We start from the raw sequence: 14284 nt of genomic DNA on the forward strand, positions 1-14284 counted from the left end.
CCTGCGTCTCTTTTGTCTGGGCTGGGGTTGGAACGTACTGGACTTTGCTTTGCCCTTGACTTACACTGAGCAAATTAATTCATTGTAATGCCTTTTTATCTTGCAAGGAATGTAGAGATTATCCCCATTTTATAAATTGCAAAACTAGAAATGTGAGTGAGAAATATGGAGCATGCAAAGCCAGCAAGCAAAGAACACTGCTGAAATTTGTAATGTCTTACCCCACTTTGGATTGTTTTGCCTGCCAAATCTAGATCTATCATTGTTTGCATATCTGTATTCTTCCCTTTAAATACAATTATATGAACATAGTGAGGACATCTTCCCTCACAGTACAAAAGAAAAGGGCATTACTTAAGCCAAGGCCAATACTTCCACTCAACACGCTGTCTGTCATTGGGTACTTTGTTACCTTTAATGCTATAACAATTGCACTAACTCATTTATACTTTCTTGTACTGGCATTGCTGCTTTTATTGACTTTTGAATGCGGTGAAAAAATATATAATTAACTAAAGAGCTGCCCATAGAATCAACAGGGCTGGAAAGGATCTGATGTTTTATCAAAAGAGAAATTGATCATTGCAGCACTGGAAGTGTAGGGCATCTGTGTTGGGAATGGCTCTTTAGCAATGTGTCCAGCTTGCCAGGCTGGTGGTTCTGCTTATGCTGTATGAAGAGCAAAAGGAAACCAGAATCTAAGTGTGGTTTTTGCCCCAGTAGCAGCATAAAGATGTTGTAAGGTTACAGTTTCAGGCCAGAACCTGTCTTAAGGAGAAGGCGTGTGTGTATCAACTTCTTTATCACGTGTATAGCTGCAAACATGAAATTAATGTATAATAGATGACTGCTGTCAAACAAGTGAAACTGTGGTGAGGCCAAATGAGAGTAGCACATGATTTATTTCATGCAGCAGCTGTCTGCCTTACTTGCACTAGCTACTTAACAGAGCTTTAGATTAAGCTAACTCACCCCACCCGCCCGAAACATTTGCTTCATAGTTGAACATGCCTTTGTTCATATTACATCTCATAACGATATACTTCATGCAGTTTTGTTGTCAGCCTAATTTTGAAGTGATGCTGCAAGAATTTCTGCTTTCTCCCTAGTTAAACCTGTCATATACCAGTGCATCTGGTTGGGCTTCCTCACAACCACTCTGATACCACAACCATAAAGTGCTGTTTGTAACTATAAACTTGGCTATAGTACTGCTGGTTTCTTCCATTAGGACATGATGTTTGATAAGTTAACTCATAGGCTCATTAGAACTTAAAGAATATCAGCTAATGACATTTTCTACTGAGATGTCAGCCATATTAAGATTCATTTACTGTCTGTTCCTTGAGACTTTCAGCATATGGTGTGAAGATAGCGAATCATCGGTTGAGATACCTGATATGGCTGAATAAGTCTTCAAGTATTTTCAGATTCTTTTTAACCATTTTGAATGCTTTTATTTACGGGGCTGTCCCATTTGTGGTAGGCCACTCAAAGTCACCTGCTGCCCCATAAGGATTTTCTTACCAGCTTTTTGACACCGTAGCTCTGTGATATAAACATCCAGCTGCCAGATCGCAGAACTTTGCTCTCTGTGTTTCTGTGTTGGTGTGTGGAGTGTTCTTCACAACATCTAAATGTTTAGTTGTTGTACTGAGGGATGTGGTTCAGTAGGAAATACCGGTGATGGTTGGACTGGATGATCTCAGAGATCTTTTCCGACCTTGGTGATTCTATGGTTCTTTTTTTGTGATGTTCCTAACACATGCTTTCATTGTGTTGTTTTTCAGCTCTACCTTGTTGGGGGATCTTTTGGACTCCGTGAGTTTGCTCAGATAAGATATGATGTCCACAAGCTACACGGCAAGGTATTTCAAGTGGTTTTCTCTTCATTTCATTTTGCAAATGTGCTGACTCATAAAAGATAGTTTGCTAGGACAAGCAAAATATTCGTATTAGGTATTATTATATGCTCTTAGGCAGCAAGCAGTGTAGATAATAGAGGCTGAGATAACAGCAAATCTGTTTGCCAGCTATGGAAAGTGTTCAACGAATAGTTCGGTTCCTGCTGTTGTTTGTAAGTGGCAATTATGAATCTGGAGGAAGGAAGTGAAGCACATCAGGAAGGAGGTTATTAAAAAGATTTTGTATCTAATTTACACTAAACAACTTTATATTTTAAAAGATGCACCAAAGAAAGTTGCTACCCTCTTGTTGAGACTGCCCATGGCCCCATTCAGCCTGGCCTAGTGTGCAATCAGGACTGGTGCACTTTGTTATATGCAAGCCTGCCATTGCAATGCAGAGGATCATTCTGGTCCCAGAGCTGCTGACTTGCAGAAAGTGGGAAGCTTCTTTTAAAGTTTTTATAGTACTTCATATAAAAAGTGTCTGTGTGAGACTCCAGACACCATGCATAAGAGGTTCATTACAGGATTTATAACATGAGTGGAAGTGGGCTTACAGTAGCTTTCTACTGTCAAATCTTTCAGATCCTCACCTGTTCAGGGTTTGGAGACCCTCGTGTTTTACCTTAGACATTTGTTGTGGGCCAACTGAATTACTTAAGTTGTTCTTCATTGCTTCCTGTGTTACATGCCTGGCTATGGCCTGTGAAGCACAATGCAGGCTGCTACTGCTCAGTCTCTTAGTTGATGTAGCCCATAAGACAGGGGAGAAGAATCTTAGTGCTCTGGGTGGTTGCTTTTTCCAGTCCTAGGCTTTCAGAACCAGTTGTAGCATTTAAGTTTTCCTCCAGTCAGGTGGGGATCACAGGAGAGGGGAGAAGTTGTCTGTTTTCTTGTCAGTTTCTTAGTCTGATCTGTACTCCGTAAGTTACATTTGACCTCCATTAACTGAACAGTGACCGCAGCACAGAGTAAAAAGGCAGTAATAGTTATGCTTATTCAGATCTATGAGGCTCTGTGTCTCAGCATTTATAACCAAGGGAAGCATCATTGAATTAGACAGCAGTACATGAAAGCTCTGAGGGGAAGATCCTGCACCCTGGAGTTCTCTGACAAGCTAAAAGAGGACATCTGGATTCTGCTCCAGCCTGTATTACTTAAGGCTGCAGCATCTCTTTTGTGTTTTCTTTTCATCATGATTTTATGTTAGAATAGATGAAATTTAAATAAAGAGCAGTGTAGTATTAGCTGCAATCTAGCAACACCAACGTCAGGCTACTAATTACAGTGAGACAAATGAAAGTGATGTGTTCCATTAGATTCTGTTTCTATGTCCATGAAGATAGAGTTAAGAACCATTCTCATTCAGTAACTGTGAGAGCGTGAGGGATTAGTATGTAGTCTTCTCTCTTTATTGGTTAAAATACTTTACGTGTAACTCAGGTAAAGAACAGTAATCTGTGTAATTTATAAATGCTATTAAAAATCCCGATGGTCATAAGATCTGTCGCTGGTTGAGACATCTTTTGTTAGAGTAGAATGATTTTCTTATGTAACACACAGAAGTCCTTAACAGAAAAGGCAAGAGTGCACCTCTTGGGGAGCTGGACAGTTGTATACACATTGATGTAGGCAATAACATGAATGGAATAGTTTTTTGTTGCTCCTTTGGAATAAAAACCTTACTTAAATAACACTTCTTCTATACGGAGCTCAGTAGGCTCTCACAGAATTTAAATTAATGAAGCCTCATAGCCTTGCTGTCAGACATGGCAGGTTTATTATCTCCATGTTACTGCTGAAAAAATGGAGGTTGTGGCAAGTTAAGCAACCCCTCCGGATATAGGGTAGGGTTTGTAATACCTGAGTGCCTGTCTTTCCTGGTTGTGTATTAAGGATGTGCAAATTATGGTATATTGCTTATTGCAAGCGTGACTGCTGATCTTGTGTTCTTGCTATTTCTGCGGCTAGATAGACAGGACTTAGACTGCTCAGCTGATGCGTTAGGATTGGAACAGAAGCAGAGCTGCAGAAGGAGAGGGGCTAGCAGCAAGGACAGCTATTCTGTCCTTTTAGAATAGCACCCTTGGATATCAGGGCATTGTTCACGTCTATCTCTTTCAAAAGAAATAAACCTCATTGGATATACCTTGATTTTACTTGGGATACCAAGACCAGCTGTATTCTGCAAGCACACTGAGCAGTCTGCATTTAAATAAACTTGTGCTGAGATGCTTATTGATATAAATGCCTTTTATGCTAGACAGAATCAAGGATTTCTCCATCATCTGTTGTTGCCAAAATAGCCATTAATGCAAGTTAGGTAATTGCTTCTTTTCTGGGAAGAGCTTATGCAAATTGCAGCTGGATATGGAAAACCAGATATGCTTATGGGAAACCACCTTGAATTAGTGGAGAAGCATTGGACAGCTTTGTGTAGGCATGTTTCCAAGCACCTTCATTCTGAAAAGGAAAACTAAGCCCTGATTTTGTCTTACTTTAATGTTGCACGTGTAGTTGAACAGAGACACCTTTAAAACAGAAAATGTGACTTCTATTTAATATACAGAAAACATTTCAAGTACATAACATTTTTAAAAAACCTATTTATTTACCATGTGCCCAATTTGTCATTCAAGGCATGATTAGAGATGTGCTAATTCAGATCTAATTTTGGATATAAGAATCTTGGACAGAAGTAATGGACAAGTCATCTGTACTGTTGGCTGCTAGTTACTGTGGTTGGCTGAAGAGCAGCAACTGCTTCAGGAAGTCCAGGCTTTCAGCCCCTCAGCAGAACCTTTTGACTAATAAAACAGAGGTTTTAAGCTCTGATACAGCTTTGTTGAGAAGGTGTTAGTGGGAGGCAGGTTCTCAGTGTGAGGAGATAGCACCAAGCAAGTTCCTTCAGGGTACATGCAGCATGAGCACTTGCAGGTAAGCTGGAATCTTGAAGTCAGGAAGCAAAACATCAATTGATTTTAAAGTCTGCAAAGAGTTCCTACCATGCGTTGTGCAAGAGTGCATCATTGGACTGACCTTTTCAGTGGTTGTAAGATATGTAGATCCAGGTTTGCTCCTCTTTTCATTTTCTCCCAAGCAAAGTGAGTGCACTCCAGAAGTAGAATGCTAAGAGATTGCCTCAGTAATGTTTTACTGAGATTTAAATGACTGCAAAAGGCAGTTACCGAATGTTAGTGAGTCTCACTCTCTGTAAAAGGAAGGTAATTAACGCCGCTCTACTTTACGTAGGGAATAGGCAACTTAATTAAGTCAAATAGAATTATTTGAATTCAAATGAGTATTTAAAAAAAAACATTTCCTCGGGTGAGATCCATTAATTCAAGTGTTTTGGGTCAGGGTGAAATAGTGCGGGCAGAAAGGGGAGCAGAGAAACATCCTGTTTCCATTAAGGCCTCGTATCAGGTGGGTGTGCAACTGGCAATTGCCTCAGGAAGGTCCAGTAAGTGAGCCCAGCATTTGCTGATTGCTGGGGGTGGATAGTCAACAAGGGATATCCGCCTATTAGAATGCTTTTGTGTTGCAGTCAGAAACATTCCTCTGCTTCCGATGTGTGCATTGAATGTTGTTGGAAAGCGTTGATCATGACAACTGCGGCAGCTCGATATTCATATGAGGCTGCAATACATGCCCCAAAAGGGGAGTAAATCTGCGAGTGATTGGACAAGACTGTGTTGCTGGCTGGCACATCCATGTTGCTGTTGCTACACAACAGCAACAGGTGTGTATACAGGAACTGCAGGCAGACCCATGCCCCAAATTGCTGCTACTAAAACTGCCCGTTGGCTATTGCTTCTATTTGATGGAGCTGTGCTTGAAATCATATTACAGCTCAGTGTTCCAGAACCACAGAACTCTGGCTAAAATTTGACTGACTTCACTGTTGTAAAAGAGTAATCTGACCAGGCCAGGTCATTGCAATTGGACTGAATGGGAAACGCACAAGGTTTGTTCTAACAATAAGTGATGGGCATGACTCTATGGCTGCCAGCCCCGGTCATTCCTTACACTCAGTTGTCTTCTATTTTCTGCAGACTTTCTGCTTGATTGTGTTCCAAATGCATATAGACTCATCCTCTGAACTTCCAGGTGTGCCAGAACCTCCTTCCAATGCTAAGGTCAAATTAAATTAGCGCTGTTAGTACTTAAAATAGTCTAAATTGGATTATTTGTATAATTAGAGTTATGTAAGTGAAATTAAAACATTTAGTATCTGCTCAGCTAAATCTAAATGTATGATTGTGATGCTGTGCCTTGTCTGGGATTCACCTTGTTCATGTTTCCACTGTCATGAATGTGGAGCCTAGTTTGGGAGGTATCCAGGCAGCCCAATGTAGATGGTTTGAGCCAGCAATGCCTCTATGATATGCTTCTTTTCCTTATTCAAATAGATGCTTGAAAATTATGTTCTTGTTTGACTACAGGAAAAAGCAGAGAGATTAAGCTCAAAACGTTGATATTACCACATTCTAGTGAGATGTGCCATCCCTAGCCTGGCAATGCGTTCAGTTTGACGGGTAAATAGTAGGTGAGATAAACATTTGTGTAATTTCAGGTGTGGAAGGCTTAGATCCAATTTTGAACACGTACCTTACTGCCTCTAGAAATACCCATCTTTATTCAGTTGACTGTAGCAGAAGCCTAGACATTGTGCATCCTTCAAATTAGAAGCCTGCCCTTACAGTTCTTTCCCTGGAGCCTCGTGCCTTCCTTCAGAAGGAATGCTAATTTGATCCACTGGTGGCCTTTGAAGTATAAGGGGATTATGGAGAGCTGCCTTTTCTGCTCCCACATGTCATAGGAGGCAGCATTAAAAAGAACCTGTTGGATGCAAGTGTGAACAAAACCAAATCAAAACCTCTTTAATTAAGGTTCCTTTAATTGTTCTGGATGGGGTAGGTGTCTTTTCTAAATCTGTCATCAAGGAAACATGAAATCATTTTAGGGTCTGTTGCTGGACTTGGTGGAGTAATTAAGTCTTCTCAGCAAGCTTTTGGCTCACATTTATTTCCTTAGAAATGCACCTTTATGCATTTGATTGGTTTCTGTAAGCTACTGACACAAGCAGTGTGTCAAGGGATCGATGCAGATGATTCTGTATTTATTTTTACTTAAGTGGGTCGGGTTGGCCTGAGTCACACACCTAACGAGGACAAACTTTAACTGTTTTCCTTGTGTAAGCTGATTTAAGTGATTTTTCAAAGACTAAAGTCATTAATGAATCTTGGTCCTCCTAGGTCCTCCAAAAATTAATAATGCACTGAAACCTCTGATGCTGTAGAGGCTCTGACAGGCATACATTTATGGTTGCTTGTAGGGAGTAAAAATAATCTGTCAGTCATTTCTCATTATGTAATGGAGCACTTTTTGCTAAATTAAAGTAAACCTTGCTTTCAAGCATGGCCTGCTTAGTGGAGGGTTTTAGAATTGGATGTTAAGTGAAGCAGCCTGGTTCCTTTTGGCAGGGGGATTTGAAGCTTGTTACATCTTTTGCCTGTGGTTCCGAATTGTCCAAGGCAGTAATTTCTGCCTTGCAATATGGCACAGAAATGAAAGGTAGCAGAGCTGCGTTGTGGTGGTACCAGATGTTCAGACATCAGTTTTCCGTTGTTTCGGTTCAGTGCAGAGGGACTGTATGGAAATAAGCTGTCTATCTGTGCTATTCTTGGAAATCTTTGAGGTTGAGCTGCTAGCATTGGATTCGTGTATTTTGCATCGACTTCAGGAGAAATTAATCAATTTTGCTGCAGCTCAGATTACTTTCCCACTTCATCTCTAAACAGTGTTTACTGAATTTGCTATACCAGACGGATATGTAAATTTTCATTCTTCAGGCATCCTTTCCATTTAGCATTTTAACCACTCAAAAGCCAAATACGTATCCAGTCCCCAGTTTGATAAGATTTTTGTCTCTCCATCCAGAGGCTGATACTGCGTGAATGCTTTCAGATGGTTTTTCAGTCACCTGTACCCACTGCTTATTGCCACCACTGACAGCTAAAAGCACTGTAGGACAGCCTGGAGATAACCTATGGCCCATACCTGGCCTTTCACATAATCCCTACCAAGTTGAAGGAAAATGAGACTCTGGTGAAGGGAGCCTGGTCCTAGTGGTACCAGGAGACCTATGAACACCAAAAGACTTCTGCTATTAACCTGAGCAGTATGTGGGCTCTCAGAATCACCGTATGGTTGTTGGAAGTTGGAACAGTCTTGGGATATGATGTTACTAATATTAATTGGTAATACTCTTTTTTCCCCATAATCCATGCTAGATGTTTGCTATGCTACGCCTTTTTGTAAGGATACTATAATGAGCTTTGCTGAATGAGAAATGGCTTGTCTTTAAGAAGCAGAAAGGTGGTGTGTTTTTAGTACAGATTGGAAATACTTGATTTAAAGATTCATGGGCTTCGTATCTGACTAGATCAGAAGTTGTGATTCCTCTGTTCTGTGGCTGCCTGGATGTTTATTACTGCTGGTCTGAAGGTCCTTCATGTGCTTAATATTCTGCTTTAGGCCAAACTCTCTGGTACCGGAGATTTTATAGTGCTGTATAGCTTGGCATTTATGAAGTATATAGAAAATCTTTCAGGCTTGGTTAAATATATTCCTTGATATATATTAGGTGAGATGTGATCTCCATTAAGTGAACTGATGAGTACAGCCTCCAAGGCTTTGTACAGAATTTCTGTCCTACCTGGCATATCTTACTTGGGAGTTCTCAGTAAAGGCTGCTTGCTGCGTATGTTCTGCATGGCTGCACACAAGGTAACACCATTTGTATGGCTGAGAGTCCCAGTGCTTGTATATTCAGCAGGATTTCCAAGCTACTAGCAACTGCGTCAGAGCTACTGCATGACTGTGCTGCCCAGCATCTGGAAATTCCAGGCAAGTGGCCAAATCTTTCTTTTTTTTTTTTTGGGCCTGGATTGAATTTCTGGGTGGAAAAAAAAGGGCTACGTCTGGGGAAAGCTGGACATCTGGCAGCTTTATTTCAGCTTATTGAGTTTCTCTGTGACAAAATGTGAGATAGAATGCAAGTATTTCTGGGTTTCTCGTTTTGAAACAGAAGCCATTTTTCCATTTCATAATTCTTTATGGTGTTTCTTTTCTGTTGTCAAGATTAGATTCAAATGAAGAGAAAACTTAAGTGGAGAAACTCATTATAGTGCCATTGCAAGTGGAACTAATTGTGGTCTATAAAATGTTGATAGATTTCAGAATTTTACATTTTATGCAGTACTAAGTGTTCTGTTTGTTTGTTGGTGGCGTTTGGTTTGATTTTTTTGTTGTTTTTTGTTAAATCCTGTCACATTGGCACAATTAATTACTGGTAATTTTAGCCATGCAATTGGAGGGATTGCAAGTGTGTAGCTTAGCTTCAGGTAGCTTTTAGTTAAAACATAACATTCACCTCCCTCAAGCACCAGGGGAACTTTGCAGGCTTCTCCTGAGACCCTGGCACTGGGATCAGCAGACTGAAGCTCAAGCACAAAGGCTGAGATCCCAGACCAGGATTTTCTGTTGCTCTTACTCTTTACCTGGAGACGTTCCTGTTTTAAGTGTGGACTCTAAGAGTCCTTTGTGTTTTGAGGCTGGAAAAACTCAACTCGCTTGATTCTCTTACTGAAACAGCAGTACCCAAACTTGTATGTGGAGTACAGTCACTAATGAGAAAGCACACGATCTGTATCCAAGTATCTGTTACTACACAACCCGTTTATAGTTTTGCTTGTGATATATTTTCCATGGAGTCTGCACTGAGCCTCCTGTGTGTTGTGTCAGGCTGTGCTTAATGCCTTTTTTTGATGATACACAAAAATGAGAACAGTAATGAGTGCTGAGATGAATGTTGTAGCTGGTGTAACGCGGTGTTTTGCCTCCCTGGAGTGCAGCTGCAGGATGGCAGGAGGTCTTTGAGTTTGTATGTTGTCCTGGTGCGGGTGGAATGGTGGCCACGAGATCAAGAAGTTCATAAGGTCTCTTTAAATCCCGTCCACTTCTGAACCCTCAGAGAACATGTATGTTCTTACACAGCCTTCCATGCTCTGTGTTTAATGGGAGCAGGAGGCTGCTCGTTTAGGTATTCCCAAAGGAACTTTTCTTTCTTCACCGATACAGGGTATAGGAATGCAAGCTTTGCAATACTGCAGAGAGGGAGAACTTGCCCTATTAATATCTGCAGTGTATGAATTAAAATCTTTCTCATTCATAATTCCCATTGAACTTATGGTTGTGTTTTTTTCCATGTTGGATGTTTAGCCCTTATAAGTACAATAGTAGCCAGAGGGCTCAGGGACTGCCTTCTGCACAGCTGTCGTTGAGTCCTATAATATTTTTTTTAGTACTGGAAGCATTACATGCTGTTTTTGTGTTTTTCTCTGCTATAAATAGATACGTCACATTTGAAACAATACAGTAAGTAGGAAGATCCAATTAATCGGAATATCTGATGGCAAATTGGAACTGCAAATATTCATCTGGCATAATGGAAAGCCGGTAACTTCATTAGTCATGTTTAATTTTAATTACTCCACGTCTTATCATTCCTCTAATATACCCATCAGAATGTCTGAGCCTTTGGCAGGTAAACTGTGGCAAAACATCTTTCAGAAGAAGAGTGCACGATATACAGATTCTAGTCATTTAGTGCATACATCAGTCATTAAAATATAGGTTACTTGCAAGGCAGTAAGCTGTGTACAAGTATAAGAATAGGATTTTTCTTTTTCTGTAGAACTTCACTAGATGTCAGTGTGGAAAGTATTTTTTACTGTAGGGTGGGAAGCTGTTAGAAAGACAGTAATTCCTTTAGAGAACAGATCTTTAGGATGGCAGTTGTTAGAATGTGGTAGGCTTTCTCAGTAAGCAATTTGTTTGCAGAGATGGAGGTTGGAGAGAACCAAAGCAAGTGCATGAAGTTCACACTGAATTCTGAAAGTTGTTCCTGTTAAAATACCGGTTAAAAAAATGCCAACATTGTTACAGTGCTTACAGACAGTCTTGAGGCTTGTGCATGAAAATGGCACTTGGAAACAAAACCCAAATCAATAGATAAGGTTAAAACCCAGCAAAATATTTTTCTTTTCTTTTATACAGATAAACATTTGGACTCAGCAAAAGACTTCAGTGTGTATTTTCTTGCTGGTGTAAGTGATGGATTGTTGCTTGGATTAGATAAGTCTAGTGGTCTCTTCTAACCTTAGTGATTCACTGATAAACAATGTAGTGGCAGGGTAACCAAAATGGCAGAAACTGCATTCAAAGCTGCAAATGTCAGATTATTTATTAACTGCTGAATCGTTATAGGGAATTTTGGAGGTTTGTCGAGGTACTGAAAAGTGCTTGTGGGCAATTTAAAGTGTGATGAAACTCATATTAAATACGGTAACATCTTTTAGTAGATTTTATGACTTTTTCATAAATTATAGCCACTTTGAGGAGGAGAGAAGGAATTTTTTAAGTATGTTTTTTTTTAACATTTCCTTTTTCTGGACTGATACCTTAAGGGCATTTAGTTTGTATCGCGTACTTCACACTGTTTAAGAGGCTGTAGCAGGATGGGTATTGCATACTAAAGAGGCTTCACAAAGGCACCTTGAGAAACTCTCTTAATATTTCTGATACAGATATCTTGCTCTTCTTGCTGTTTTGCCTGTTAATGCTTTGTAGTGGCTGATTCAGCAAATTCTCCAAGCACGTTCTTCCAGGTTAAGTGTCCACATTTTGGCCCAGAGGCCGGAGCACGCTGCTGCATGACTTTTTAGCCTTCCTGTAGTGACAGATTAAAGCATTAAATCCTCTGTTAGTAAAAGCAGGCTGAGCCATTTCTGTCTTTCTTGCGTAGTCTACTCTGAGGCCTTGAACATATTTTTCCAGTTCACCTGGAAGCTCTTAGACTTTTCTTTCTTGTTCAGAAGAAACAAAAAAATAGACTGGGGGGAAATTGCACCCGATCATTGGCAGGTTCCTCCCTTTGAACTCTGGAGCTAGAGGGGAGCCAGTGGTATGGTGAAGCTTGGGGGTGCCACCATTGAGAACCCATACCAGAAAGCTCTGTCCTGCAGAGGTGGTTGGGTCTGTGCACAGGCCTGATGCATCCTCATCTACACAGCAAAATTTGCGTTTTCTTGCAGGGACCTTTCAGAAACTTGAAGGGTTTTGTTGTTGCTTCCAGAGTTTGGTACCAGAACGAGCAGTTTTTGTGCTGAATTTTACTGTGAAATGAAACTTATGGTGGCATATTCAAAGCCAAGGTTTAAGGTGCTAATTTATGTTTTATGTATCAAATAAATGTGCACCTGCAAATCAGGCATGATATGAAGGCATACCATTCATTGATTAAATGCTTGAGTACTTTTTTTTTCTTCTCAGAAATCAGAGCTAGAAAGCTCTTGTTAGCTATGATGATTTTATATGAAGAAATCTAGATGTGCTTAAGTGCTTGCTGATGAAGGGGTTGGTTTGGTCTCCATATTAGCTTTTAAGATAATAGCTTGTATTGCCCTTACATTATTATATGAAAATGCGTGGTCCAGAGCTTGAGATTGTAGGTGTTTGGGTTTTTATTGTTCTTTTGGTTTTTTTAAATTCCATCTGGAAGCAAGTCGAAGATTTGGATTTTGAGAGACCGCTGGCACATCGTGTACCAAAACTGCGGGAACTGCTTCTGTAATGAGATTTAATATTGCTCCTTTGGAAACGTCTGCATTGATTTCTGTCAGAGGGTGGATTAAATATTTTTTGTTGTTGTTGTTAAACTGTCTGTGTTCTATGCAGATCTTAGGAAGGAGTCAAAGGACATGAGCTTGAGTTAGATTGGTTCTCAGTATCACCTCCATATGCAGAGGTATTCCTGTCCAAGCTTGAGCAATAGCCTTACATACATGTTTTCTGTGTGTTACAGACTTGGAATGATGTAGTTAAAGGCTGCTGGAATTGCAGCTTCATGTAATGACATATTTTCCCTTGACCTTTGCTCTTGCTCATGCTCTGACCTTCACTCTCTTACAGCCTTCAGCAGAACAATACTTAGCTGTAGATTAGAGTCTGCTCTAGTCTTGAGATGTGTCATCTTGTATCCACGGATGCCCAGGCTGCTTCTAAGCCACAGGTTGAAATATTTGTGACACAGACTTTTGTAACAACTTACTGGAGTCTTTCCATGAGGAAAATGTAAGTTGTTCTCCTTAGGGTTGCTGTTTTTCCATCTAGAGGAGTAGACATAATCTGTGTATTTGAAGATGGTATTCTATGGGACAGCCTGAACTGGTGGTTTTTGCTTTATGCTAGGTTTAAAAAATGGGTGTGGAGAACAAAATGCAGGATTTCATGTAAGCAGTCAATTTTGTGGGTTGTTTGTGTTGTGGATGCTGCAGGAGAATAGTGGCCCATCTGTTTATGCTGGTGTGAGCAGATGGGGGAGGTAAAAAAGCGTAATTCATGTTCATTAAATCCTATCCATCGCCCTTCCCATTTCTAAAGTAAAGGCTGAAATCTTTCAGTGGGATATTATTTTGTGGAGAACTGGGTAAGAAAGAATACCCATGTTTTAGTAAAAATAACTAGTTTCAGGGCAGGCAAGTCTTCTGCCTTCTGGAAATGTTTGCTAGAGGGAAAGTTTTCTGAGGCTGGTGTGCAAATATTTGGTCCGGCCGTGGACACTGATGTATGGCTGATGTGAGAGGGGCCTGTTTAGACACAGGGCTCTCCTCATGGCATGACTGTCCCCTGACAGCATTGCTGTGTAGCATGAGGAAGCCCACAGCTTTAGAAAGATGTACTGTACTCACAGCTTGGCTTGCCCTAAAACCCCAGCCTACAAATAGTGAGAAGGTATGGGTAAATAGAGGGTAATGATTGTGAAGGTGGGCTGTCTGAATTACACACCCACGTGTGCATTTGTCGTGAGTGACAGGATGCTGCCTTGAAAATCAGAATGTGGATCAACTCACGCCTGTCTGAAGACTGAATGGGGGGGGGGGGGGGTGACACTGCTTGCCTGCTTTAATGCACTGACAGAGGGTACTGGTGGTGTTCTTTGGGCTCCTTGGTGGCAAAGCCATCCTTTGGGTACCCTTGAGGTAAAATAAGCGATGTTTACAGCTTTCAGTCACTGTCTTTAATATTTGCTTCTAAACCAAAATGAACTGTGGTCACTGAGGACCACCACAGAGCTGCTAGCTAGAGAATTTTTAGTAGCAGCGCTCTTAGGTTTATAACCATGCCAGGAATATTTGTGTCGCAAATAAAATATACCCTTTACCCAAGGGAATGCAGAGGGGCTGGCAGCTTCTCACAGCATGCTGCAGAAGGTCCCAGTCTGGTAGGGGTCATGGGCTTGAGGTGTTCTT

At 40.7% G+C, this 14284-nt stretch overlaps 1 protein-coding gene across 1 annotated transcript in view; it reads left to right on the forward strand.

Annotated features, from left to right (window-relative positions):
* The window catches only part of COX16 (cytochrome c oxidase assembly factor COX16), a 31574-nt gene that overhangs the window by 3583 nt on the left and 13707 nt on the right, over positions 1-14284 (forward strand). The window contains exon 2 of the mRNA XM_015864720.3: positions 1791-1868. Within this exon, the coding sequence (XP_015720206.1) occupies positions 1791-1868 (78 nt within the window). The remainder of the gene's footprint in view (positions 1-1790; positions 1869-14284) is intronic.

Source organism: Coturnix japonica, chromosome 5 (assembly GCF_054131305.1).
Source record: "Coturnix japonica strain WE chromosome 5, WE-NBRP24, whole genome shotgun sequence".
Classification (NCBI taxonomy): domain Eukaryota; kingdom Metazoa; phylum Chordata; class Aves; order Galliformes; family Phasianidae; genus Coturnix; species Coturnix japonica.